Source organism: Ceratotherium simum, chromosome 5, assembly GCF_057802395.1.
Source record: "Ceratotherium simum simum isolate JZ-2026a chromosome 5, ASM5780239v1, whole genome shotgun sequence".
Lineage (NCBI taxonomy): Eukaryota > Metazoa > Chordata > Mammalia > Perissodactyla > Rhinocerotidae > Ceratotherium > Ceratotherium simum.
In genome coordinates this window covers 48,884,170-48,910,646 of record NC_141904.1, presented here as the reverse complement: position 1 = coordinate 48,910,646, position 26,477 = coordinate 48,884,170, and the positions used below count along the sequence as shown (strand labels likewise).

Genomic DNA, 26,477 nt, shown 5'->3' with positions numbered 1-26,477 from the left:
TATGAATGTTTGTATTTGTGTGGATATTCACAAGATTATTTGTTCAAGTATCTGTACAAATATTCCTATTTGTATTCATATTAGTGTGAATCTTAAGCGAGTATTCATATGAATATTCATGTAGGCATTCATATTCACTTGAGTGGTCACGTGAATATTTGCATGAGTGTTCCTATGGGTATTAGTATTAGTCCAAGATAGAATGCAATCCCATGACATTGAGGGAAGACCCTAGTTCTGGGAAGGAGGCTCTGGTCTGGCTACAGACCTGCAGTGTTGTTAGTGGGGCAGCCTCTCCACTTGGTCTGAAGCGGAACTGCCCTTTCGTTTGTAGTCTGAGGGCCGAGTCCTGAAGGAAGCTACCTACATCAACAAGTCACTGTCATTCCTGGAGCAGGCCATCATTGCCCTCGGGGACCAGAAGCGGGACCACATCCCCTTCCGGCAGTGCAAGCTCACCCACGCCCTGAAGGACTCATTAGGTGAGGGTGTGGTTGGTGCACAGGCTGGAGGAACAGGCCTGGGGCATCTGCTGCTGGTGATAATGGAATTGCTCCCTCCCAGTGGCAGGGACCTCAGACACACTGGAAAAGGCAGAATCAAGCATAGTGCCCTCTTCTTTCACCCATGACATGCTATGCTGTTCACTCCTTAGAATCTTTGCTTAAGCTTTGCTTCTACTGGGGATTCCTTCTCCTTTCCCCTCGTCCCTAAACCAGCTGCCAGAATCCTTCATGGCCTTGAAGACCCAGGTAAAGGGCCTCTCCCATGATGTCTTCTCTTCCCCTACAGCCTCCCCAACAGAGGAGCAGGGGCTGTGTCTTGTCGTACTTTGTGTCCCCAGGCTTTCATGTTGGTGTCTGATTTTTAAATGAATGCCACCGTGAGCAAAACCCTGGCCCACAGCCCTCTCCCCTGCCCCTCTACGCCCCATGTCATCTCTCCTCTGCTGTTCCCCTGGCTCCTCTTTTAGGTACATCTGGCAGCCTCTCCTGGTTCTCTCCCTCTTCCCCGTGCCTCCCAGCCTCATACGTGCTTGGGTGTGTCCTCTCTGACCCTGTTTTAGTCAGCTTGGGTTGCTATAACAGAGTGCCACAGATTAGGTGGCTTAAACAACAGACATTTATTTCTCACAGTTCTGAAGGCTGGAAGTCCCAGATAAGGTCCGGCAGGGATGGTTCCTGATAAGGACTGTCTTCCTGGCTTGTAAATGGCTACTTTCTTGCTGTGTCTTCACATAGCAAAGAGAGAAAGAAAAGAGAGAGAGAGGCCAAAAAGAGAGTCAGAGCTCTGGTGTCTCTCTTCTTATAAGGGCACTAATTCCATTGTGGGGGCTCGACCCTCATGACCTCATCTAAACCTAATTGCCTTCCATAGACCCCACCTCCAAATACCATCACATTGGGGTTAGGACTTCAACATTTGAATTCTGAGGGGACACAAACATTCAGTCCCTAATAGGCCCACCAGCCTCAAAGGAATCTCCTGGCAGAAAACCCACATGGTTCATGGCCCTTTTGTGTCCTGCTCTCTGCAGGGGGAAATTGCAGTATGGTCCTCGTGACAAACATCTATGGAGACGCCGCCCAGTTAGAAGAGACGGTATGTAAAGATAGCCAATGTGACCAGGTTGGATTCCCTCCTCGTGGGTGCCAGGGCTGGGTAAGGCTGGCTTTGGGCTGGCTAAACTGGCACACTAACCATAGACATTGTCAAGAGAGGAGGGATCCGGGGGATGAGTCTGAACCAAAATTGCTGAGGGGGCCCAGCCAGGATCCAAATACCGAGTACCAAGGGGCAGAAGCTATGTCAAGGAATTAGCAAGGCAGAAGGCAGGCTCAGTATGGGGGCCTATGCGAGGAGAGGAGGCTGAGAGCCAGGACCCTTGTGGGGGCAAGGACCATGCTTTCTGGGGTGCTGCTCCTGTGAATTGGAGTCAGGAAGGACAGCTGATTCCTTGTACTTCGTAATCACACATGTTTTAAAATCTTGAAAACAACCCAGGGTTCCAGGCTATGGTAGGTATTAAGCACCTGCCATGTACAAAGTAGTCAGAGGGCAGCTTGGTAGAGATGAGTCATACATGGCCTTGGGGCTCAGAGTTCCCAACAATCACCCTAAGTACTGTGAAAGGCCCAGATGTAGGAGTCCTTCAGAGGAGCACGGATTTTTTCCTGAAGCTAGAATGAGGAAGGTGGACACTGAGCTGGCTTGGTGGTAGGGAAAGCAGAGATCTTACTGGCAGAGGAAACTGTGGACCTGAAGGTGTAGCCCATGCCAGGAACATCTGGCCACTGCAAGAGACGACTCAGGAAAGAGAGGAAGAAGAAAAAACTCAGAGGCTGGATAGGCCCTGGTGGCCAGGCTAAGGTCTGACTGTTCTGCAGGTGGCTGGGCTGTCATGGGGTTGGAGTAGGGGAGGACTGTGACCAAAGTTGTGATTCAGGGAGATTAACTCAGCAGCAGGACACAGGTGACCTGGGGAGGGGGGACACTTATGAGAACCAGGGGTAGGAAAACGGGCTAAGGCAGTGACACAGGTGAACCCACACCGCTGGGTGAACCCAGGCTGGGGCTCCCCCCTTCCTCTGAAGGGCCACCCATCATAAATACAACAGGTTTGGAAAGCTCTCCTTAGACATTTTGCTTCTCAATGTTTAGGGCAAGCTTTAGTCATCTGGAGAATCCACTTAGGTGAAACAGGTCATTTCCAGGAACACTGCAGGGCAAGACACTCCTGCAGGGCCTCCCAGCTTCGTGCATTAGGGACTGTCCCAGCTTCCAGGGGGAGTTCTCCTGTCACATACCCAGTGCCCTGGGACTTGGGAGGCCAAGGAGGGGAGCTCCAGCTGACATGCAGGCAGCATCCCCAGAGGAAGGCTTCAGGAACCTCCTGGTCTTATAGTATAATAAAGCATGGGAACCCCAAGAGAAGCCATATGATATATTGGGCCACCTGGCTACCTGGTTAAGAAAGATGTCCTCCAAGACAGTGGAAGGCCTCTCTTCCACTTATCCCCACCCCTGAGATGGTCACTGCACGAGAAGCAATTCTCCTGGTACCTGCCATCCCCAGAAGCTTATGCCTACACCGCTCAGGATCTCTGCCCTGGACTGAGCCCACAGAGCCTGGAGGAGCTGCTGAAGGATTCTCAGAGGTTTGGGACAAAGACATATTGGGGGTGTGGAAGCTAATGATTCTCTTCTCCAAATGTTTTAAAACTTGAAAACTGTTCCTGTCATGGATTGTGTTGCTTTATGCAGTGACTGTGTGTGTGTGTGTAGGAGTAACCTTGATTGAGGGGGTCCTGGCCATACTTGGTGCTGTGCTTGGAGCAGGAGAGTCTGATTTCACCCTACACAGAAGCAACCTCAATGACAGGGTTGTAATGACAGGGGCCTCTTCCTGAGGGCTCTCTATGGGCCAGTTCTGTCCAGAGCACATTACACACCTCCTTACCAAGTCTCCCAATGACCCTGTAAGGCAGGTCTCCCCAACTTTACAAAGAAATTACAAGACCTGTCTGAGGTTGTGCAGTTTGTCATTAGCAGAGTTTTTAATGACCAGACCAGACTGCCCAAAGGAAGAGCCTTTCAATCCTTCCTCTGGGCCACTTCTGGTGACTGAGCCCCCTCCAAGTCTGCTTTCCTGTTTCAGGGCCCCGAGTCAGCCCAGTGTGGTGTGAAGCTGGGACCTCAGGGCCTGCCTTGTACCACCACTGGCTGCACCTCACTGCCAGGAAGCAGCCCTCCACCCTTCCTGTGACATCAGTGCAGTGGGGTACAGTGTTGGGGCTGTTTCCCAAGTGGCTGCTTACGTAGCCACCTCTTGGACCTCCAGCCATAATTACCCCTGCTGGCTTCCCCTCCAGAGGGACTCGGGCAGGACCCCCCAGACGTCACTCCATGGGCCCAGGAGACACTGCAGTCCACATTGGAGCGTGCCTCTGCGCAGGGATTCGTCTTTCCTAGTGGACTCCTTTTACTTGTTTTGCAAATATTTTGACTCACAAGTAATTGGCCAAAAACATAGAGGTCTGTCTGATCTGTTTTTCAGCTGTCTTCACTGAGGTTTGCCAGCAGGATGAAGCTCATCACCACTGAGCCTGCCATCAATGAAAAGTATGACGCTGAGGTACTAAGGGGCTTGTGGGCAGGTGTCTCACTGTGGGGAAGGTGTGTGGGTTTGCTGCCTAGGTCACACAAGCCTCGCTTCCCTTCCAGCCTTAGTGAAAGATGTCCATGCAATCCTGGGTCAGTCCCTTTCCATTCTGGGATAGGCCAGAGTCTTCAGAGTCCCTGGAGACCCCCTTGGAGGCTGCCACAAAGGTGAAGGGTCTAGATCAGGCCGTCGCCAGTTCACCTGTGAGCTTCAGGGCCTCCAAGTACCCTGGGCTTCTGTATGAGAGTTCCTTAAGAGCCAGCTGCTTCAGAGCAAAATCAGTGTGGACTAGACCATGTCTCAGACTTATCTGGTTATGTCACTACAGGACCTCTTTCCTCCCAGCCTGAGTGATCCCTCCCAGCAAGCGAAGCTAATGATCCCTCCCCAGTCAGAGGGAATGCTCAGCATCACCATTAACCAAGGAAATGCAAATTAAAACCTTAGTGGAGTTCCATTCTCAGACAAGCAAAAATTAGAATTTTCCTGACAATGCAAAATGATGGTGAGAATGTGTAGAAACAGGAACACTTTCCTATTTCTGGGCAGAGTGTAACTGATACAACCACTTTGGAGAGCATTTTGGCAACGTCTAGTGAAGTAAAAACATATTTATCGATAATTTCGCTTTCCTTTAAGATGTGCATGGAATCACAGTTACTGGAGACAGAAGCATATGCATGCTGTAAGCTCATGACAAACCCATGAGTTAAACCTTCCAGATTCTAAATCCTGAAGGAAAATAACAGTCCCTGTGGCTCTGTGGAACTAACCCATGGTTTGGAGGTTGAGGAGGGAGGAGAGCTTAGAGCAGTGGTTCTCAGACTTGAGCGGACATCAGAATCACCCAGGGGGCTTGTTGAACCACAGATCACTGGCCCCATTCCCAGAGTTCCCGATTCTGTAGGTCTGCGGTGGGGTCTAAGGATTCGCATTTCTAATAAGTTCCCCAGTGTTGCTGCTGCTGGTATTCCGGGGCCACACCTTGAGAACCACTGGCACAGTAGTTCAGAGCCCTGGCCCCTGCATTGGGCTGTCCTGGTTCAGCAACCTATTCTTTCCTTCATCAACTGTATAGCCTTCGCAAGATACTTACTCTTTCTAAGCCTCAGTGTCTTCATTTGTAAATTGAGGGAATAACAGAAGCCACTCTCAAAGAGATGTTGTGAAGAATAAGATAGGTAGAAATCTCTCAGCACAGTGCTGTCATGGAGTAAACGCTCAGTAAGTGTTAGCTAGCACTCTACTCACTTCTACAGGTCAGCAGGGTCACTTCTAGGTATAGAGTCTAAAGGCAGTGTCACCTGAAGAGACTCATAGAAGACGGTGCTTGCACTGCTTAATGTAATAGTGAAAAGTTAGGAACATGATCAGTAGCTTTTAATAGGAGAGTAGCTAAATGAGTTATGGAGGGCGGGAGCCAGAGTTAGAGCTATGAGCATGGATAATATCAAGTGAGAAAACGACTTGGGGATTGAAGTGGACTGAATGGTAGCATCTATCATTTATACCAAGTATAAAAACATGCAAAGCAATGCTGATTATCATTAATGGATATATATATGTGCAGTAAATATGTGGGAGTGAAAAGACCAAACTGATGCTGGAGTTTACCTCTGGATGTCAGGGGGAATGGACTTCAGTTGGGGTGCATCGAGGCTTCACATTTATCTGAAACGTTTTATTTCTATAAAAAAACCCAAAACAAACTGAAGCCAATACGGCAGCATGCTATTAAAATTAGGTTTGGGGATGGTTTTCTCAGGTTTCATGGCATTATTTTCTATGCTTTTCTATATCCTAAAGCTTTTATTATTTATTTTTCTTTTTTTCATATTTGGTGTTCTCTTAGCTCAGGACTACCACATTACCACCTGTGAACCTGGCTGGGTGGTTGTTGCGCCTGACAGCAAGGACTTTCGTGCTCTTCAATGTAATTTCTGTTCTGAAATCTGCATTGTTGGTCCTGGACAGCCAAGTCTCCATGTCATCAAATGTGAATGTGTTTATAATCTTTGTGATAAGCATTTTCCTTTATAAGCATGAGTTCTTGAGAGAGACATGGAAAATTGTTTTGGTTTTCACCTTTCCTGGACTGTAGCCTGTATTGCCAGGTTGTTTCCAGCACCATCTTCAGTACTGATGCCTGTTTATAAGGAGGTGGAACAGGGTCTGCAGAATTTCCTTGGCTGGTGGGGCTGGCTGTCAGACAGGAGACTGGGTTCCTGATCCACCTCTGCTGCTAGCTCTCTGTGATGAGTTGCTCAGACTCGGAGCCTCAGGGTATTCATCTGTGAATTAGGAGGTTGGACTGATAACCTCCAGTGACCCACCCACTTGGTTAGTCTGTGATTCTGTGAGGTGGTGTGAAGGTGGTGAGCCATGGCCATAGACAGTCAGCAAAGAGAAACCTGGGATATCCTACTCTGCCAAGAGGAAATACACCTGGAGGCTGCAATGGGGTCAAAATAGGGAAACTTCTTAGGCCAAGAGTTGCTCCCAGCCTGGTGTGGGACCTAAGCAGAACTCTCTGAATTATCCTCATTACATTTCTGATGGAAACACCTCACTATCAGGGAACTTAGGTGAGTCTGTGCTGTTTTCAAGGCATTTTTTTTCCATCCAGAAAATGCCCCTGATTTTTATAAGAGAGTTGGTCAGCCAGGTGGTGCTGCTAAACCCTGTTCCGTGGGGTCTACTGCTTCAGCCCTGTGTTTCCAAGCAGCTTCTCTCCAGTCAGTAGAAGAGGGCAAGTTGGAGGCCACTAAGCCTGCCAGGTATTAGGGGAATTGGCTCCCATGCTCTCAGGGTGCGACATGGAGGCTGGTGACCTGTAGGAGCAAATGGCCCATTTCCCCACATCACCTGATTGGCCCAGAGGTCTAAGCCTGGCTCTCTGTGCTACATTGGACAGAGTCATCCAGCTGGAGGCCCCCAACAGCTCAGCTGGACTTTTCCTAACTGGGGCATGAGGCATTTTCTAGAGCTGAGATCCCTCAGCTGGGAGGAGGGGATGGGAATGAGTAGGGACTGGCCATCAAGTCTTTCCCATTCACCTCATAGGAAGTCCACCTGAAGGACTATCTTGAGGCTTCCCAGAAGGGCAGAGCCAGAATTTGGACCCTGGTCATGTGCCTTGAATTCAGGCTTTGTGCCCTGATTTGCCACAGAGCCACCAGGACGCCAGGGTTCTGTCACCCCTTACTGCAGACTGGTCACAGCTTTGGTCACCAGTCCTGGGATCCAGCTGTCAGGGGCTCCCTCCAGTGGCCATTTTTTGACAACTAAAGGAAGCCTTGTTCACAGTGAGGGTCCTCAGCATGAAGTCCCTTGTGTAAATGACTTAGCAGTTCTGCTTCTAGAAATGTATCATTTATCCATTCGTCTAAAATTTATGGAGCAGTTACTGTGTGCCAGGTACTTTTGTAAGCACTTGGGATACGTTAGTGTACAAAAAGAAACACAAATCTCTGTCCTTGAAGAGCTGACAGTCTGCTGGGGATGGGAGAGAGAGATATAATAAACATAAGAAATAGGTCAATTCTAGATCCTGCCATTTGCAACAATGTGGATGTGCCTGGAGGACATTATGCTAAGTGAAATAAGCCAGACACAGAAAGAAACATACTGCATGATCTCATGTACATGTGGAACCCAAAATAAAATAGTCAAATTTATAGAAGCAGAGAGTAGAGTGGTGGTTACCAAGAGTGGGGATGGGGGGCAGGGGCTGAGGAATGGGGAGATGTTGGTCAAAGGGTACAAATTTTCAGTTATAATATGAATAAGTTTTGGGAATCTAATGTACAGCATGGTAACTATAGTTAATAATACTGTATTGTATACTGGAAATTTGCTAAAAAAGTAGATCTCGGATGCTCTTATCACACACAAAAAATGGTAACTAGGTGAGGCGATGGGTATGTTAATTAGCTTAACTAGTAATCATTTTACTATGTATATGTATATCAAAACATCATGTTGTACACCTTAAATATATATAATTTTTCTTAAAAACACATTAAAAAAACCAAAATAGGTGAGTTCTAGAGCTTTACTGTCCAATACAGTAGCTACTTCTTAGATGTGGCTACTTAAATTAGTTAAAATTAAATAAAATTAAAAACTTGCGTGGTCACACTAGTCACATTCCAAGTGTTCAATAGCTATATGTGCCTTGTGACACAGATATAGAACATTTCTATCATTACAGAAAGTTATGTTAGACAGCACTGCTCTAGGGTATGTTGGTGATACGTGCTATGAAAAAAGTAGAGCAAGATTTTAAGAAAGAAGGTGTGGGGTGGGGAGGGGATTGCAGTTTTACGGGGGTGAATTTAGAAGCTTTTGAACAAAGACTTGAAGGAGGTGAGGGAGTGAGCCATGGAAATACCTGGAGAAGACTGTCCCAGGCAGAGAGGACAGGCAGTGCAGAGGCAGGAGTGTGCCAGTGTGGTGGGAGTGCAGTGAGCTGGGGGACAGCAGGAGGAAAGAGGTCACAGGGGCAGATTGCGGAGAGCCTTGTAGAGCGCTGTGTTACCCTACAGAAACCTATAAGAACACAAAGCTATAAGTGCAAAGGTGTTCTTGCAGCATTGTTTGTGGCAGCAAAAAATGAGAGGTGACATACATGATTATCAGTGGGGAATGGTGGTACATTTGTACAGTGGTTGGGAAGGAGGAGGGTGAAAGGTGAGACCAAGCATGGAAGGCATCCTGGAGGAAAGGGCTGCACTGAGAGGACCATTACCCTGGTAGACTGGAAATGTCCTGGAGCTTCTGAGAGTTGGGGTTTGAGGTGGCCCTATGGGTGCCTGTGCTCACTCTGTTCTCAGTCTTCTCTGCTGTAAGAGGCAGAGGCCAGGGGACTGCTGAGGCCCCCTCAGACCCTAAATTCACCCCAGTTGGGGAAAAGTCACCAGTGGGGAGGGAACCGTCCAGATGCTGAGATCACACTCCATGGATTACCAAGAAGGGCCATGATGTGCAAGCACTGCGTGGGGAATTGTGGGCTTGATGTTGGGGAGGCAGGGTGGCCTCTGACCGGTCTCCTGCCCACCCCCCAATTATGTTTCCCTGGCAGCGAATGGTCAAGAACTTGGAAAAAGAACTGGCACTGCTCAAGCAGGAGCTAGCCATCCATGACAGCTTGGTAAGGGGTTAGAGGCGGGGATGGGGTGGGGTGGCCAGAAGGACTATGTGAGAAGGGGGCAAGGGAGTCAGAGCAGGGATGCTGGGTGGGTAGAAGGGGGTGGGTAGGCAGAGGGACTGGGTGGACAGGGGACCAGATGGATAGCAGGGCCAAGTGGGCAGGGAGACCCAGGGTGGGGGCAGAGGTCTAGGGGGCCAGCAATGCCTGGTGGGCAGGGGTCCTGGAAGAGCAGGAGGATGTGGGCAGAGGTGTCAGATGGTCAGGGAGCAGAGACAGGCAGTAGGCAGGAGGATGAGGGGCAGGGGGCCAGGGACCTGGCAGGTAGAAGTACAGGGGTAGATAGCAGGATGGGTCAAGGTCAGGGAAGGTGGGGCAGGCTGGGTGGGGGGGGAGGGGCAGCAACAGGGAGCCAAGTGGGCAGGGGGCAGGGGTAGGAGTCCTCCAGTGACCTGCCTGGGCTGATGCTCATGGTCCAGAGGGGCCTCAAGACAGAGGCAGCCACCTTCCTCCTATGGCTCTCATCTACAGTCTGCTGAGACTCAGCCAGCAGAACCTCCTTGCTTGGAGTAGCAAGCCCTTTCCTTTTCTGCCTGACCCAGTTGTCCCTTGCTGACCTGAGCACCTGGCCTGTGTGTCAGGCCCTTTCTGCCAGGACCCGATGGTGAAGGGAATGGAGCTGGCTTGGGTGGCCAGGGCCTATGCCCAACCTCCCCACCTTGGTTCTCAGAATGACCCCTGCCACCCCTACTTGGGCTCAGGTGCTTGGAGCTTATCACCATGTTCTTCATCCTCCTCCAAGGCCAACCGCACCCTTGTGAATTACGACCCCATGGATGAAATCCAGATTGCTGAGATCAACTCCCAGGTGCGGAGGTACCTGGAGGGGACGTTGGACGAGATGGATGTAAGGAGCCCCTCCTTGGGACCACCATGCCCAGCTGGCCTGGGCCTTCCTGTCCTGGGCACACCCTCATTTGTGCTGTGATGGCCTTGGAGCCTCACATGTGCAGTGGGCATAGGGTGGGTGGTGCTGGACTCCTGGCCTTAGGGGCCCTTCAGCCCACCAAGGCCTCAGCTTCCATGTTTAGGGTTACAAGGCTGTGGGTGCCCCGTAGAGTGGCCAGCAGCCTTGAACGCACAGGAGGTGGTCCATCACTGGGCACACAAGCTCGGGCTCTGGAGCCAGGCTGCCCTGGATCAAATCCCAGTTCAGCTGTCTCCTTGCTGTGACTTCAACAAAATGCTCAATCCTTGTGTACTTTGGTGGCCTCGTCTGTACAGTGGGGAGGGAAACCGAGCTGGGATTAACTGAGCTACAGCACCTCAGGTGCTTGGCTTTGCCAGGCAGAGTAAGGCTGTTAAAGGATGATGGTCATGCTGGCTGTCCACAAAGCAGACCCCCAGGGCCAAGGAGGAAGAGACAGCGGCTACACAGGGAAGGGCCCTCAGGGGGAAAGATGCATTCTGCTTTTATAGTGCAGGCCAGCAAACTCCTCCTCAGGGAGCTACATGGGCAGCTGCAAGAGACAGCCTAGGAAAACTGAGGGGTGGGCTTTTTCCGGCCTTCCCAGCAGGGGCAACCCCAGACTGACCCTCAGTTAAGGGTGATGCCTGTGGGCTAGAGGGCCAAGAGGGAGGTCAGTGGCCTTCCTCTAGCCACAGGTTTGTATGTGTCTGTACCCCACACAGAAAAGTTCATAATGGAGCCTTTCGGAAGCAGGAGAGAGCTGAGGACAATAAATTTTATTAAAAATTTTTTTAGTATTTTCAAGAACTAAAATCATTTTAATTTTATAGAGATCATCACTTAGAAAAGGTGATTTTTATAGCCTCAGTAAATACTTAGTTTGAAAAACTATTAATCAGGTGTTTCTCTGTTCTTGAGGAGGGCTTCACTGCCACTCTACTGAGAGGCTCTTTGCAGGGATGTTCCATTCTCAGGACAGATGGTCAAAGGGTTAACCAAGGGGTCCTGGTTTCTCTACTGACATAGACACAGCCTCAGTTCTGTGGTGCCCGAGGTCTAACCTCTGCCTTGCTCTCTTCCGTCCAGATAATCAACCTGAGACAGATCCAGGAGGTGTTCAACCAGTTCCGGGTGGTTCTGAGGTAAGGCATCTTCCCTACCCACCCAACTCCTACATGAGGCTGTCATTTTCATTTCGCCTGGTCTGGATGTGGCCTCCAAGCGCACCGCCTTGTCTCTCGTGTGTGAGGAGCCAGATCAGAGTCCTCAGGGTGTGCCCAGACCCCTGGTGTCCCTGACAGTGTCTGCCCCTGAGCTCTCAGATCCTCCTGCCCTTCACTTCCCCTGGGGGAGGTGGGGAGGACAGCCCTCCATTTGAGAGCTACTCAGAGAGGAGGCGGTCCCTGGAGGATGTTTCCTGAGTTCATTAATTGGACAGGAGGTCTTTATGATGTGCCAGGCCTGAGCGTGGCCAGAGCAGGGCATCGTGAAGACTCCCTGCTCCCCCACCCCCACCTCAGGAAGTGTTTGTGGTTTATTTGGATGCAGACATCCCTGTAGCCTGAGTGGCTCATGCTGGGTGGCATCACAGAAGCTGATCACATGATTCCAAAGGTCCTGTTAGAAACAGAACCCAGGTGGGGAAACCTGGTCCCGAGGCAGGCTTATGGTCCTTGTTAAAATCATTTTGGAGCAGATTTGCCTGGCACATAAGGGCAGCCCCTGCAGATTTTTGGGCTGAACAATGGGTGTGTGCACTGGGCAGTTGGGGGCATGAAATGAGCTTGTTTAGTCTGGTCTCGTTCATGATAAGGATGTGGCTCAATCACAAGGGGGCCACACCCAAACATCCTGTAAGTCCAGTACTTGGTTCTTGCTCTAGAGGGTTCAGCATGGCCCCAGGTGCGAGGTGTTCTCTCACTCTCTCTCCCAAGCCAACAGGAACAGGAAGTGGAGTCAGCTTTACGCAAGAAGTACATTCTCATAGACAAGAATGACTTTGCTGCCATTTCTGCTGTCCAGAAGGTAGGCACGGTTTCCTCTTGCTGACATGACTCATGTCAGATTTTTCCATCCCCAGACCTTTCCAGAGGCAGCAAGTGTTCTGCATTAAAGCAGATCTAGGGTTGCAACAGATAAAAGTAACACCAGGATGAACATGGGGTGACCCCTGCAAGAGTAAACCAAATATGAATTCAAAATGATCTCCAAAATTGGAGATGTGGCTAATAATAAAGAAGACCAATTCCTGGAGTTAGGTTGGAAACAGGCCTTAAAATCCTCAGGATATGGAATGAGACCCCAGATCAGTGAGAGGAGTTGATACGGCAAGTGGACGTATGGTAGGGTGGTCAGAGACAGCCTGAAGCTAGCAGCAGCAGCAGCCACATCTTGGTGTGTGGGATGAACATGCCCACTTGAGCCTTCAGTTCATATACACTTGGGTCCCCGAGGGGCCCAAACTCTTAATCTAACCCTTCGCCCTGCGGCTGGCCTCTATCCAGGCAGGGCTTGTGGATGTTGATGGACACCTAGTAGGGGAGCCTGACGGACAAAGCTTCGGACTTGGGGTTGCCCCTTTCTCTACCAAACCTGGGAAGAAATCCAAGTCCAGGAAGACGTTCAAAGAGCAGCTCAGGTGAGTGACCTTCCTGCTACTCTGCCTGTTCAGCACCTGGCCCTCCTTGGCTGGTGAAAGGGAGGACATAAGCTGTCCCCATCTTCCTCCTGGTGTCTTAGCTACTGGGTGGTCACAGTGAATATCACTGCTACCAATACTAGCACCATCTGTGGGGCCCAGGCTGGAGCTAGTCACCTCTCATCTGCACAGCAACTCCATAAGGTGGGAATTAATGTCTCCATTTTACTGATGAGGAAACTGAGGCTCAGAGATGGGAAGTTACTTCTTTTTTTTTTTTTTAAGATTTTATTTATTTTATTTTTTTCCCCCCAAAGCCCCAGTGGATAGTTGTGTGTCGTAGCTGCACATCCTTCTAGTTGCTGTATGTGGGACTCGGCCTCAGGATGAACGGAGAAGTGGTGCCTCGATGCGCACCCGGGATCCGAACCCGGGCCACCAGCATCGCAGCGCGCGCACTCAACCACCAAGCCACAGGGCCGGCCCTGGAAAGTTACTTCTAAGTTCACACCACTGATGAGTGGTAGAGTTGAAGTGAGAAGCTGGGCCAGCACTCACCATCTGGTACTTCATGTGGAAACCCCCACCCCAACCAGAGACTTTCTCTGACCCAGATAACTGGCAGTCATGTCACCTAAAAACACCAATTCACATTTCAGGCAAGACTCATTTGTTGTGTGCAAGGTGGAAGAGTGTCAAGGTTCACTTAATGAGCCACTGTCCCCAAGAGGTGCTGTGTAGCAGTGGGCAAGAGCACAGGCTCCAGAGGTGACACCTAGGCTCACCTCCCTGCTCTGTACTTCTTTCACCCAAGGGGCACCTTGTGTGAGGCATGTATCTCCATTTCCTCATCCCGAAAATGGGAATAATAATAATAATTGCATCACAGTCATTGGGGTCATTGTGAGGATAAGTGAGTGAGTGCAGTCCCTGTCCCTGGAAAGTACTCAATAGGAACATGTTAACCATTACTATCACTTGTAAAAGGACACGGGCCAAAGCTGATTATAGAAAACTGTCACACGCAGGACAGGAGTCGGGCAGCAGGGATTGCAGATGCCCCTGGCCTCTTCCTGCCTCTTCAAGAAGGGCAGTTACCCCTAGCCCTCTCTGTTCTGCCACCAGGTAACCAGTGCAATAACACATGGATCGAGGCTTAGTTACCCAACCTACATTTGTTGCAGGAAGAAGAGGGGAGGAAACGGTGGAAAGAGCTGGGGGCATCCTCCTGTCAGTTGAGGCCTGCTCAGATGTGCCTCTCTAGGAGGGAGGACCCTAGGCACCATCACTTGGAGAGGGAGGGTGGCTACTTTCCTGGGAACTGGTGTGGACACTGATGTAGGCGGGGAGAGCAGGTTGTGGACTGGTCAGAGTAGCAGGGCAAACCTGTCCTGCTTTACCATTGGCCCGCAGACAGACCCACCCTGGGTGGGGGCTCTGCTACTCCTTCCCAGAGACGCCTGTGTAACTAATATCTCAACAGTCATGATGCTTCTGGGAGCCTATGGCCCACCCAGCAGGTCCACACGCTTTCAAACCTGGAGACTGCCCATTTTTCCCAGGTGTCTCCTGCCGAGACTGCTGAAGGGAGGGCTCCTTGTGCTGATTAAAGGGAGAAAAATGCTCTCCTCTTCCTCCCCATCTGCGTGGCTTATGGTCCTACTCTTTGCCCTTTGGCCTAAGTATATGATCAGTATGGGAGCTGAGTGGGTTGGGGCCTCTGATGTATGAGGGCTGACAAAGGTCACTCCCTGCAGTGACACCTCACTGGAGGTCACACCTTACCTCATTGGAGACACCTCACTGCCCATGACTGAGCCCTGGGGTCTCCCTGTCTTCTCCTTCCAGCTCCTCTGCAAGAAAGGAAGGTGCCAGCAGCCCTGTGGGTGGCAAAGACTTGGATGTTTCTTTCTCTAAGACTCAGCTGACCCCATCCTCCAAGGATGGGGATATCAAAGACATGCTTCTGCGGGACCGGGAGACCTCCAACATCGAGCCCCTTCCCTCGGACTCCCCAAAGGAAGAATTACGCCCACCCAGGTGACCATCTAACGCTAGCTCCTGCACCAGATCATCCAAAACCAGAGTGTGATCCTCAACACGTAAAGAGTGCTTACAGATAGAAGAGTAATAAAATAGGGGATAGTGGGGAAAGACTGGGAGCACAGTCCTAAAAGAAGAAACATGATGGCTTATACACATGTGAGATGATCCAACCTCAGGAGTCATCCAAGATACACAATTATGCACAGAATCATTTTAGAGCCTCCAAATAGCAATTATTTAAATAATTAAATTTACATATTTTTTGAGTAAGTAATGTATTCAAAAGGTACAAAATTCTCAAGGTTTGAGACCCCTTCCTCCAAACAGCCAGTCCCTCTCTGTTGTAAGTCAGTAATTGAGTTTTTAGGAATCTATCCTGAGGAAATAATTAGAGATGTGGACAAAGATTTATGCAAAAAGAAGTTCATTGTATCATTAATTTAAAAAATCAAAAAGTTTTTTTTCTGAAAACCTTCAATAGCCTACATTAGGGAAAGGGCACAAGTGAATTATCATCTCTGCCCTTGAAATGTACAAGGATGTGCATGAAGCCCTTTTTTACTCAGCCTGCGAACATTTCCAAACATTCAGAGAAGTTGAAAGAATTGTACAGTCAACACCTTCTTGATTCTACAATTAATGTGTTACTATACTTATTTCATCATGTGTCCATCTTTCTCTCCATCCATCTTATTTTTTGATGCATTTCAAAGTAAGTTGCAGACAATCCACTTCCCCCTGCCCCAACACTTCATCTTACATCTCATTAGCTAGAGTTCTCAAAGAGTTTTTAATAGTATGAAAGAATGCTTCTGTGAAAAGAGTGAGATGTAAAATTCTATATACTGCATGACTCCAAACATTTAAAAATTTATCAAATAAATCCCTGAAGGAAATACACCAAAATGTGGTTGCCAATAGGTAGTGAATAGTTTTTTGTTTTGCTTGCTGTTTTTTTACACTTTTCCTCGCTTCCTCATTTTCTGCAATGGTCATATGCCCTTTGTGCTGAGTAAAACAGAGATGAGGGAATGATTCCTACACAGCTGAGCTCCTGTCTGGAGTAGGTGGTGCTCAGGAATTCTGGCCTCCTGCTCACAGAAGCCCCAAGGAAGAAAGGTGAAGTGCTTGCTGGCTCCAAGACAGCTGCCCCATTTCTCCTTCCTCTTCCCTGTCCGTCTTCAGGTCTAGCACCCCACCCTCCAAGTCTGTGGCCTTCGAGGACTTTAAGAACGAGCGAGGTAGTGAGATTAACCGCATCTTCAAAGAAAACAAATCCATCTTAAATGAGCGGAGGAAGAGGGCCAGCAAGACCACACAACGCATCAATGCCATCAAGCGGGAGATCGACATCACCAAGGAGGCACTAAATTTCCAGAAGTCCCTAAGGGAAAAGCAAGGTAAATATGACAGGAAGATAGATGGCCAGGGGGCTGTGGGATCTGAGTCATCCTGCTTCAAATGGGGCAGCCTTGGGTACTGGAGGACTGAGATGGAAGGGAGCCAGCAGGGGATGTTGGGGTACAGTCTTCATCCCTGGGCCATCACTTGGCTCTAGTCAGCCCTGGGGAGCCAGAGTCCTTCCCTGTCAGCCAGCCTCTGCCTGTGGGTCCCTCATTATTGCATTATCTCAGACCTTGGTGCTTGGCTTTCTACCTGATATGTACTGCTGCCCTTGGAGAAAAAGGCTTTTGGTCTTGTAGAGGCTTCCCCAGGGAGATGGGCAGTTGGTGACCCCACAAGTTCCCTGGGTCCTGGTGTGGTCTCCTCACTGCCCACGGTTGTCTGATTGGGGTGAGGGTGCTGGTCAAGATACTAGAAACCAAGGAGGGAAATGAGAATGTGTATATCAGAGAGCCAAGGGATTCACTGTCGCTAAGACCATTCCTCATGCCAAACCCTCAACACCCCTGCTGGCCTGGCAAAGTCTCATCTCCTAAGGCGGATGGTGTAGGGGGGGCGCTCAGACTTGGAGAGCAGGGACCTTTGCATGGGGAGTGTACTCACGTTGTTACCCTGACCTGGTGCCCTTGTCTTAATGGCAGACACTGCCTACACCTGCACTGTGGGCCAAGAACCCTCAAGCTGGAGTGTGCAGAGGACTCATCTGGGAGGGCTGGTCAAGTGTAGACCTAGGCCCCAACCAGTGGTTCTGACTCAGGAGATCTGGAGCAGGGCCCAGAACCTGCATTTTACTGAGTGACCATCCTGATACTGAGGCCGGTGGTTCAGAGGCCATACTCTTTTTCACATTCCTGGCTTGGTCCCATTGTCTTTTTCCAGACAGGGCACTCCACAGGGTACTGGGCTTTCCCTTGCTAAATCACAACCCCATTCTGGGCCAGCTTTCATGAATGGTCTCACTGATCACCTGGGGCATCTGCAGATGTGATTTGGTTTATTTCTGCAGGTCAGGCGGATCATCTCATTGACAGGGGGTGCATTTTACTCATTTACTTTTCAGAGGGCAACTTTATTTCCAAATTCTTGGGGCTACTCTGCTCATACCCTACAGACCAACCATGACACACTATTCCAGAGGGCAAAGCCCTCCGTGGGTCTGGGAAACCGGGGATGGAGGGTGATGGTGGCTCCAGACTTGCCCCCACCCAAACCTCCAAGGTGAAGGTCTTACAAGACCAACAAGCACTTCTTTGTCCCCTCTGTCCATACCTTTTTTGAATATGCAACCATTTATTTCATGTTTACATATTTTATTTTATTTATTTTTATTTTTTTAAATAATTTTATTTATTTATTTATTTATTTTCCCCCAAAGCCCCAGTAGATAGTTGTATGTCATAGCTGCACATCCTTCTAGTTGCTGTATGTGGGACGCGGCCTCAGCATGGCCGGAGAAGTGGTGCGTCCGTGCGCGCCCGGGATCCGAACCTGGGCCGCCAGCAGCGGAGCGCACACACTTAACCTCTAAGCCACGGGGCCGGCCATGTTTACATATTTTAAATAATATATATGCATGCTATCCTGATATGTCATTTACTCCTAAATATACCTGAAAATTGATATTGTAAAGGATGAGATGAAGAAGAAATAATATTTTAAAATATTTAAAATTCTATCTATTAGTATCAAAAATTTTTGCTCTTTCCCCCTAAAAGCAGTTGTTTTCCCATTGGTTGTTAAAATACCAAATAAAATACCTTTATCTTGAGGGAACAGATCAAGTAAATTCATCCTTTTAAAGACCTTCTAGGCACTTGACTGATGGCCACTTATCAACCCAGAAAGGTCAATGAATTTGGAATATTAATTAGTCTTTTGTGAAAGAAAAGTCATCTTAAGTTCACCTCTTTTAAGTTTTTTCCTTGGAGATGATCCGAGAACGTCTGGGTAATACAAAAGGTGTTCATAGTAACTCCCCGTGTAAACAGAGTACTGTAAAGACTCTACTCTGTAAAGGATGTGTGTCTATCAAAGTGACCACATCAGGGATGTCCCACAGCACACAGACCAGGTAGCTCTGACTGAAGGTGAGTGACCTGCTGAGGCCGACTCTGGACCCCCCCACTCCAGACATCTTGAATTGGGACCCTTGCCTCTCTATTAATGGTGTCAGTGACACTTAATGTGTCTTACTTTTCCCCAGTAAACATCAGCGGAAGTGCTAACGTTTTCCTCCAGCACCTGGGGACTGCCTCATGCACCCCAGCCACACACCTCAGTCACATGCAAGACTCATTCGCCAGAGGTCCTGAGGGTGGAAGCCCCATACCCTGGGTGGGTTGACATGATGCCGTGGCTCACCTTTCGAGGTGCTGTGGGCAGTGGACTCCACAGACGATGTTATTTTGTCTTAACCCAGCAACCCTCATCAAACTGACAGACCCTAAAAGGTCTATGCAAAGAGACCATGAGATGATTGATAGCACAACTGACCCCTCTCCTCCCGGAGCCCTCTGACAGCCACTCGACATCTAATCATCTCTAACAAGAAAGTAGCTGGTGAATGTTGAAATCATCAAGAAGACAATTCAAAATGTGGGTTTACATCTACTGTTATTAATGAGGAACTTTGCCCAAGTGCCTTGTGGTACTAGCCAGTGATGGCAGTCCATGTATATAATTTACAAACAAGGTAAACATCAGTATAATAGAGGTGCTTACTGAATATCTTTGTCTGATGGGTTTAAGATCAAAATAAGCATGGAGCATAGGCCATCTCTACTGTCTCCTCTGCCCACCCTTCCTGTTTGTCCTAAAAATGCCAGTGTGGCCCTCTGATCTGAGCACCCTCTCCCCATGGTGTTCCTGGTGCTTTGCCCACCCCCATGCCTTCATCTAATCTCCTGTCTTTGTGCTTTGCCAGCACTGTCCCCTCTTTCTGGAATGCCTTCATGCCCTCCCTAGGTAGGCACCTCATTCCCTGACCTCCATTCCCCTGCAGGTGAGTATGAGAACAAGGGGCTGATGATAATCGATGAGGAGGAATTCCTGCTGATCCTGAAGCTCAAAGACCTCAAGAAGCAGTACCGTACAGAGTATCAGGACCTGTGTGACCTCAGGGCTGAGATCCAGTACTGCCAGCACCTGGTAGATCAGTGTCGCCACCGCCTGCTCACTGGTGCGCCATTTGGGAAGGTTGGCTGGGTCCTGAGGTCCTGGAGGCAGAAGGCAGGGCCACTGCCTGGGTTGTAGGAATGGTTTCAGAGCTTCTCTCTGGCAGAGGCAGGGGCTGGGTAGGGGCTTCAGATGTGTGTTTCTAGGACTCTGAGGGCAGGAGATGGAGATGGGAAAGGGTGAGACCCTGGAGCAGGAAGTGAACAGATGGTGAACTATGACAGGCATAAAACAGACAGACAGTCACACAGCCTTTACCTGCTTCTTCAGGGCCTTCCCCACACCTCACAGTGCTGTCTCCCTGCCTCCTTGCAGAATTTGACATCTGGTACAATGAGTCCTTCTTCATCCCCGAGGACATGCAGGTGGCACTGAAGCCAGGTAGCAGCATCCGGCCAGGCATGGTGCCTGTCAGCAGGATCGTGTCTCTGGTGAGTGGCACAAGGGCAGGGGTGGGCATGATGGATGAGCATGGGGCAGTGGTCAATGCCCCTTGTCCTCTGTTCTCTCCACAAACGTGGCAGTGTACGGGCTGCTCCCAGCCTCTCCCACAGCCAGCCCAGGCAGGTGGGCAGGTACAGGTCTCTCCCCAGTTATTGATGATGGGAACACAGAAAACACCGCTTGCTGCTTCCCTTCTGGGTTGGCTTATCCTTCCCAGGTGGCAGTTACAGGTTGTAATAATGCTAGCAGACATAGGGCTAGGGGGTTGTGAGCTACACTAGGTGGGGGTTTGCAAACCTAGTGACGGGCTGCCCTGATGCCCACCACAGGCCTTGTCAGAGTGGATCCTGACAATGCCAGGCTGAAGGGACTGTGCTGAGTTGGGCCTCCTCTAGGGAGAAGATGACCAGGACAAGTTCAGCCAGCTGCAACAGATGATGCTGCCTGACGGCCCTGATTCCGTCTCCTTCTACAATGCCAAAGTCAAGACAGAACAGAAGGTAACTCTAGGGGTTGATATCTCCAGGAAGGTGGGGCCTCAGGGACCTCATTAGTAGGAAGGACACCCACTCCTCACTTTAGAGAGGCGGAAGAGGAATATGTCAGCCCAGAGAGATCCAGAGTCACCCAGAGTCAGTGGGTATCTTCTGCCAACTCCAGAGTCCTGGGACTAGGCTGGATCCAGTAGGGGTCCCAGAGACCATGGCCGGGCCTGGACATGGCTAGTGAGTGCTAAGCCAGCCCATGTGTGGTTCACAGCCCGGGACAAGGCCTAGGGATCCCCTGAGGTCACTGCCTGTTGGGGAGGACCTCTCCGATGAGGGCCACGCTACAGAGGTGGCAGGGGACAGAGGACCACATGCAGCCAAGGCAAAGCTAGACAAAGTTGTTGGCCATGGGCCACGCCTGGTCCTGTACTCTCTGAGCAGGTTGGACTGGAGCAGAGGGTCTTCATTCTGCCGAGGCCCAGCCTGGAGCCAGAACACAGAGGGCCTGTATGCTGTGCACTTCTCTGTGCCCAGAGGCAGTTCTTATATAGCAGGTGGCAGATGCACATGGGGTCAGTGCCCTAGTGAGTTCATTCTTTTAAAAATATTTTTGTGGTATTTATTTACATTTTCAGTAGGTGATACATTCAATTTAAACATTAAAAAGAATGAAAGTACAAATACCTGGTCCCCCATCTGCCCAGCTCTCATCAACCCCCTCTGACAGGGAACCCCTGTTGCTTGTTTCTAGTGTTCTCCCTGCATATTGTTCTGCATCTTGCTTTTCTGCACTTGCTTAACAGTATATCCTGAAGATTGTTCCTTGTCAACCCACAGGTGCTTCTGTGTTCTTTTTTACAGCTGCATAGTAGTACTCCATTGCAAGGAGGTATCACAATTTATTTAACCCATCTCATATTGAGGGACATATAGGAGGTTCCATTTCTGAACTATTACAGATATTGCTGTGATAATTAACCTTGTACAAATGTGAACTCACACATGATTGAATATATGTGAAAGGTAAATTTGTAGAAGTGAATTTCTTGGTCAAAAGGACATTTGTATTTTTGGTGGATGGTGCCAGGAGCTGGACCCATTGGCAACCCCACAGCAGCATATATGGGATGCTTGTTCCCCAAGCCTCACCACAAGATGTATTATCCTGCTTTTTGTTTTTTTTCCAATCTGAAAGGTGAAAAATGGTCTCTCAGTGTAGCTTTAACTTGCATTTCTCTTATTATGAGTGAAGTTGTGTTTCTTTTCGTGTGTTTAAGGGCCATTTTTTTTTTTAATTTATTTTTTCCCCCCAAAGCCCCAGTAGATAGTTGTATGTCATAGCTGCACATCCTTCTAGTTGCTGTGTGTGGGACTCGGCCTCAGGATGGACGGAGAAGTGGTGCCTTGGTGCGCGCCCGGGATCCGAACCCGGGCCACCAGCATCGGAGCGCGCGCACTTAACCACCAAGCCACGGGGCCGGTTAAGGGCCATTTTAATTTCTTTTCCTGTAAACTGCCTGTTCATATTTTTGCCCATTTTTCTATTGGTTGTTGGTCTTTTTCTTATAAATTTGTAGGATCTCTTGATATATTGGGGAGATTGGCTCTTTATGATATGAGTTGCAAATATTTTTCTCTTTGTCATTTGTCTTTTGGCTCTACTTATGGTTTCTCGTAGTTATTTTGTTGATTTTTATGAAATCAAGTGTATCAGTCTTTTTTTTCTTGGCTTCTAGATTTTCTGTCGTAATTAGAAAACCCTTCCCCGGATTGAGTTCATTCTTTACATTTATAGTTAAGCTGACACCTTTAGTGACCTTGATGGCTGTGAGGAGCTGAAGCCCATTCAGAGAAGCTTGAATGAAAGGGTTGTTAACACGGATTCCGAAGGTCACAGAATAGCCCTTCTCACCCTGTGCGGTGCACTTGAATCACCAGGGGTCTTGTTAGATTGCAGATTCAGATGCAGCAGGTCTAGGGTAGAGCTTGAGATTCTGCATTTCTAATAAGCACTCAGATGATCCCATGCTGCTAGTCCAGGACCACACTTTGAGGAGCAGGCCACAGAGCTCATCTGCAGGAAACATGCTCCAGGCTCCTTTCCCTCCAGGCCTTTTTTTGTCCAGACCTGGCCTTAGCTTCTCCCTGAGGTCTGCTCCTTCCCCAGCTGTTCTTCCCACCCCAGCTCTCAATTTCTAGCCCCAGTCTTGGCCCTGGCTTGCCATTATTTTCTAAGACTTCCCAGCCCCAGTGTCCAACATCACCTGACTACTTATTTTGTGTCTCTCCAGAGAGAGAGCATAATTGGCTCTTCTTGGGTTAAGTGTACATTCCTGGTCCAATCAGCTGTGGCTTGGGGCAGGGTCACCTGCTCACTCCAGCTGCCTGGGGCCACTCCTTCAGCAGGAGAGAGGATTGCTTTACCCAGGCAATCACTTAGCCTTATCTGTGAGCATCAAGCTTTATTAACCCTGGCCCCTGGAGGGAAGCCCAGATCAGTGGACAGCCCTGCCACACTGGAAAGTTTTACTGGAACCCAACTATTTTGGCTGGAGAAGGAGACCCTGGCCACAATGCTGTCATGTACTGCATTGGCTGACTCCAAAGAGCTCGCTCAGGGTTGTCCATGAAAATCTCTCTGTGGGGAGGCTGGGCTCTCCCAGAGCATCTGGGAGAGAATGGAGTGGGGACAAGTAGGCCTAGGCAGCCAAGCCTCAAAGATCATTTGACTGTGACTACCATGCAGGGGCTTCCTTCTCTGACCACAGAGAGACCTGCCCCTGCTGGACTCAGAGGAGGGGGCACATGGTGTGAGGTAGGGGTCCAACTTTATTCCTTCACATGTGAATATCCAGTTTTCCCAGCACCAATTGTTGAAAAAGTGATTCTTTCTCCATTGAATTGTCTTGGCACCCTTGTGGAAATTCAATTGACCATAAATGTGAGGGTTTATTTTTAGACTCTCAATTCTATTCCATCGATCTATATGTCTGTTGTTATGCCAGTACTACACTGTCTTGATTACTCTACATTTGTAGTTAGTTTTGAAATTGCAAGGTATGGGTCCTCCAACTTTTTTCTTCTTTTTCAAGATTGTTTTGGCTATTCTGGGTTCTTTGCATTTCCATACAAATTTTAGGACCAACTTGTCAATTTATGCAAAGAATCCAGCTGGGATAGGGGTTGTATTGGATCTATAGATTGCTTTGGGGAGTATTGCCATCTTAACAGTATTAAGTCTTCAAATCTATGAACACAGGCTATCTTTCTATTTATTTAGGTCTTAAGTTCTTTCAATGATGTTTGTAGTTTTCAAAGTGTAAGTTTTGGACATCTTTTATTAAATTTACTTCTAAGTATTTTATCCTTTTTGATGCTGTTGTAAATGGAATTGTTTTCTTAATTTCATTTTTATATTGCTCATTGATGTATATAGAAATACAGTTGATTTTTGTATATTGATGTGGTAGTCTGCAACCTTGCTAAACTCATTTATTAATTCTAGTAGTTTTTTAGTGGATTCCTTAGGATTTTCTATATCTAAGATCATGTCATCTACAAATAGAAATAGTTTTACCTCTTCCTTTCCAATCCAGATGCCTTTTATATGTTTTTTTTGCCTAATTTCCGCAGCTAGAACCTCCAGTACAATGTTGAATATAAGAGGTGAAAGTGGACATCCTTGTCTTGTTCCTGATCTTAGGGGGAAGGTGTTAATTCTTTCACCATTAAATATGATGTTAGTTGTGGGGTTTTCTTAGAAAAAAGAAACTTCAAGCAGCACTTCCCACCCTGTGCTGTGCACATGAATCATCAGGTTGTTAGAATGCAGATTCTGATGTAGCAGGTCTGGGGTAGAGCCTGAGATTCTGCATTTCTAATAAGCTCCCAGATGATGCCTATGCTGCTAGTCCAAGATTACACTTTGAGTAGCACACTTTGAAGTTCTTTTTTTTTTTTAAAGATTTTATTTATTTTATTTTTTCCCCCCAAAGCCCCAGTGGATAGTTGTATGTCGTAGCTGCACATCCTTCTAGTTGCTGTATGCGGGACTCGGCCTCAGGATGAACGGAGAAGTGGTGCCTCGATGCGCACCCGGGATCCGAACCCGGGCCACCAGCATCGCAGCGCGCGCACTTAACCACCAAGCCACAGGGCCGGCCCTGAAGTTCTTTCTTAGAACCTTCTTTATCAGGTTGAAAAGGTTCTCTTCTGTACCTAGGTCATTGAGTACTTTTATCATGAAGGGGTATTGGAGCCATTATCTTTTTGAATACCGTCTCCTTTTTCTTCCGATACCCCTCTCCTAGGATTCTGATTAGATGTATGTTAGACTTTCTCATTCTGTCCTCTCTATCTTTTAAAATCTGTCATTTCTTCCAGCTCCTCATCTCTCTGTGCTGTAATTTGGGTAATTTCTTTAGATTCCTGTTCCAGTTTATTAATGTCCTCTTCAGCTGTGTCCAATCAGCTGTGTCTTAAAATTCTATATGGTTCTCCTTCAAATATGCTTGGTCATTTTTTATAAACTCTTATTTCATGCTCTTTTTTTAACAAGACATCTTTGAGATATAATTTACATATTATATAGTTCACCCATTTAAAGTTACAAATCAGTGGTTTTTAATATATTCACAAATATGTGAAACCACAACTACAGTGAATTTTAGAACATTTCATTCTCTGTTTTTTTACTCCTAAATATTTCAGTGTTTATTTCTTAAGAACAAGGACATTCTCTTACATGCTGATACAGTAATTGAAATCAGGAAAATTAATAATGATGCAACAATATTATTTAATCCAAAGTCCATATTCAACTTTTGACAGTTATCCTAATGATGTCATTTATAGTTATTCTCCCCTACTACCCTGATCCAGGATCCGGTCTAGGATCACACATTATATTTAGTTGCCATGTCTCCTTTAATATAGAAAAATTCTTTAGTTTTTCCTTGTGTTTCATGATTTTGGTATTTTTGAAGAATACAGGGCAGTTTTTTGGTAGAATGGCTCTCAATTTACGTTTGTCTGATGTTTTCTTGTGATTTAAATTCAAGTTATGCATTTTGGGCAGGAATACCACAGAAATTATGTTATGTTCTTTGTGGCACATCTTATCAGGAGGTGTCTTAGTGAGCTTGGGCTGCTATAACAAATACCATAGGCTGGTGGCTTAAACAACAGACATTTATTTCTTACAGTTCTGGAGGCTGGGAAATCCAAGATCAAGGTACTGGCGGATTTGGTTCTTGGTGAGGGTCTTCTTCCAGGTTTGTAGACAGCTGTCTTCTTGCTGGGTGCACACGTGGCCTTTCCTAGGTGTGTGTTCATGGGGGGGGCGGGGGGAGAGAGAGAGAGAGAGAGAAAGAGATCTCTCTTCCTCTTTTTATAATGGCAATAATCCCATCATGCGAGCTCCACCCTCATGGCTCCATCTAAACCTAATTATCTCCCAAAGGTCCCACCTCTGAATACCATCACACTGGGGATTAGGGATTCAACATATGTGTTTTGGGGGAACAAAGACATTCAGTCTATAACAGGAGGCACATGATACTGCTTTGTCCTGTTATCGGTGAGGTTAATTTTCATCAGTTGGTTAAGGTCATCCTCTATTTTTTTTTTTTTTTGTAAGGAAGATTAGCCTTGAGCTAACATCTGTCACCAATCCTCCTCTTTTCCCTGAGGAAGACTGGCCCTGGGCTAACATCCATGCCCATCTTCCTCTACTTTATATGCGATGCCGCCACAGCGTGGCTTGACAAGCAGTGCCTCAGTGCGCACCTGGGATCCGAACCTGTGAACTCCGGGCAGGCGAAGCGGAGCACACACACTTAACTGCTGTGCCACCAGGCTGGCCCCTCGTCCTCTATTTTGAACAAGAGGACCAAAAGGTCTTTGGCTTTGGAGAAAGACCTTCAAAAATCTTATTGCTTATTGTAAATTATATTAAACTTGCTTTAACTGGCATAAGTTACTTCAAAATGACAGAAAAGGTA

General features: G+C 48.0%; 1 protein-coding gene across 1 annotated transcript in view; it reads left to right on the top strand.

Annotated features, from left to right (window-relative positions):
• The window catches only part of LOC101407207 (kinesin-like protein KIF9), a 52,896-nt gene that overhangs the window by 12,925 nt on the left and 13,494 nt on the right, over positions 1-26,477 (top strand). Inside the window, exons 3-15 of the mRNA XM_087431672.1 lie at positions 335-482; positions 1,538-1,602; positions 4,058-4,135; positions 9,246-9,314; positions 10,042-10,218; positions 11,368-11,423; positions 12,216-12,306; positions 12,786-12,919; positions 14,768-14,959; positions 16,112-16,365; positions 19,371-19,547; positions 19,859-19,974; positions 20,383-20,487. Of these exons, the coding sequence (XP_087287798.1) occupies positions 335-482; positions 1,538-1,602; positions 4,058-4,135; positions 9,246-9,314; positions 10,042-10,218; positions 11,368-11,423; positions 12,216-12,306; positions 12,786-12,919; positions 14,768-14,959; positions 16,112-16,365; positions 19,371-19,547; positions 19,859-19,974; positions 20,383-20,487 (1,662 nt within the window). The remainder of the gene's footprint in view (positions 1-334; positions 483-1,537; positions 1,603-4,057; positions 4,136-9,245; positions 9,315-10,041; positions 10,219-11,367; positions 11,424-12,215; positions 12,307-12,785; positions 12,920-14,767; positions 14,960-16,111; positions 16,366-19,370; positions 19,548-19,858; positions 19,975-20,382; positions 20,488-26,477) is intronic.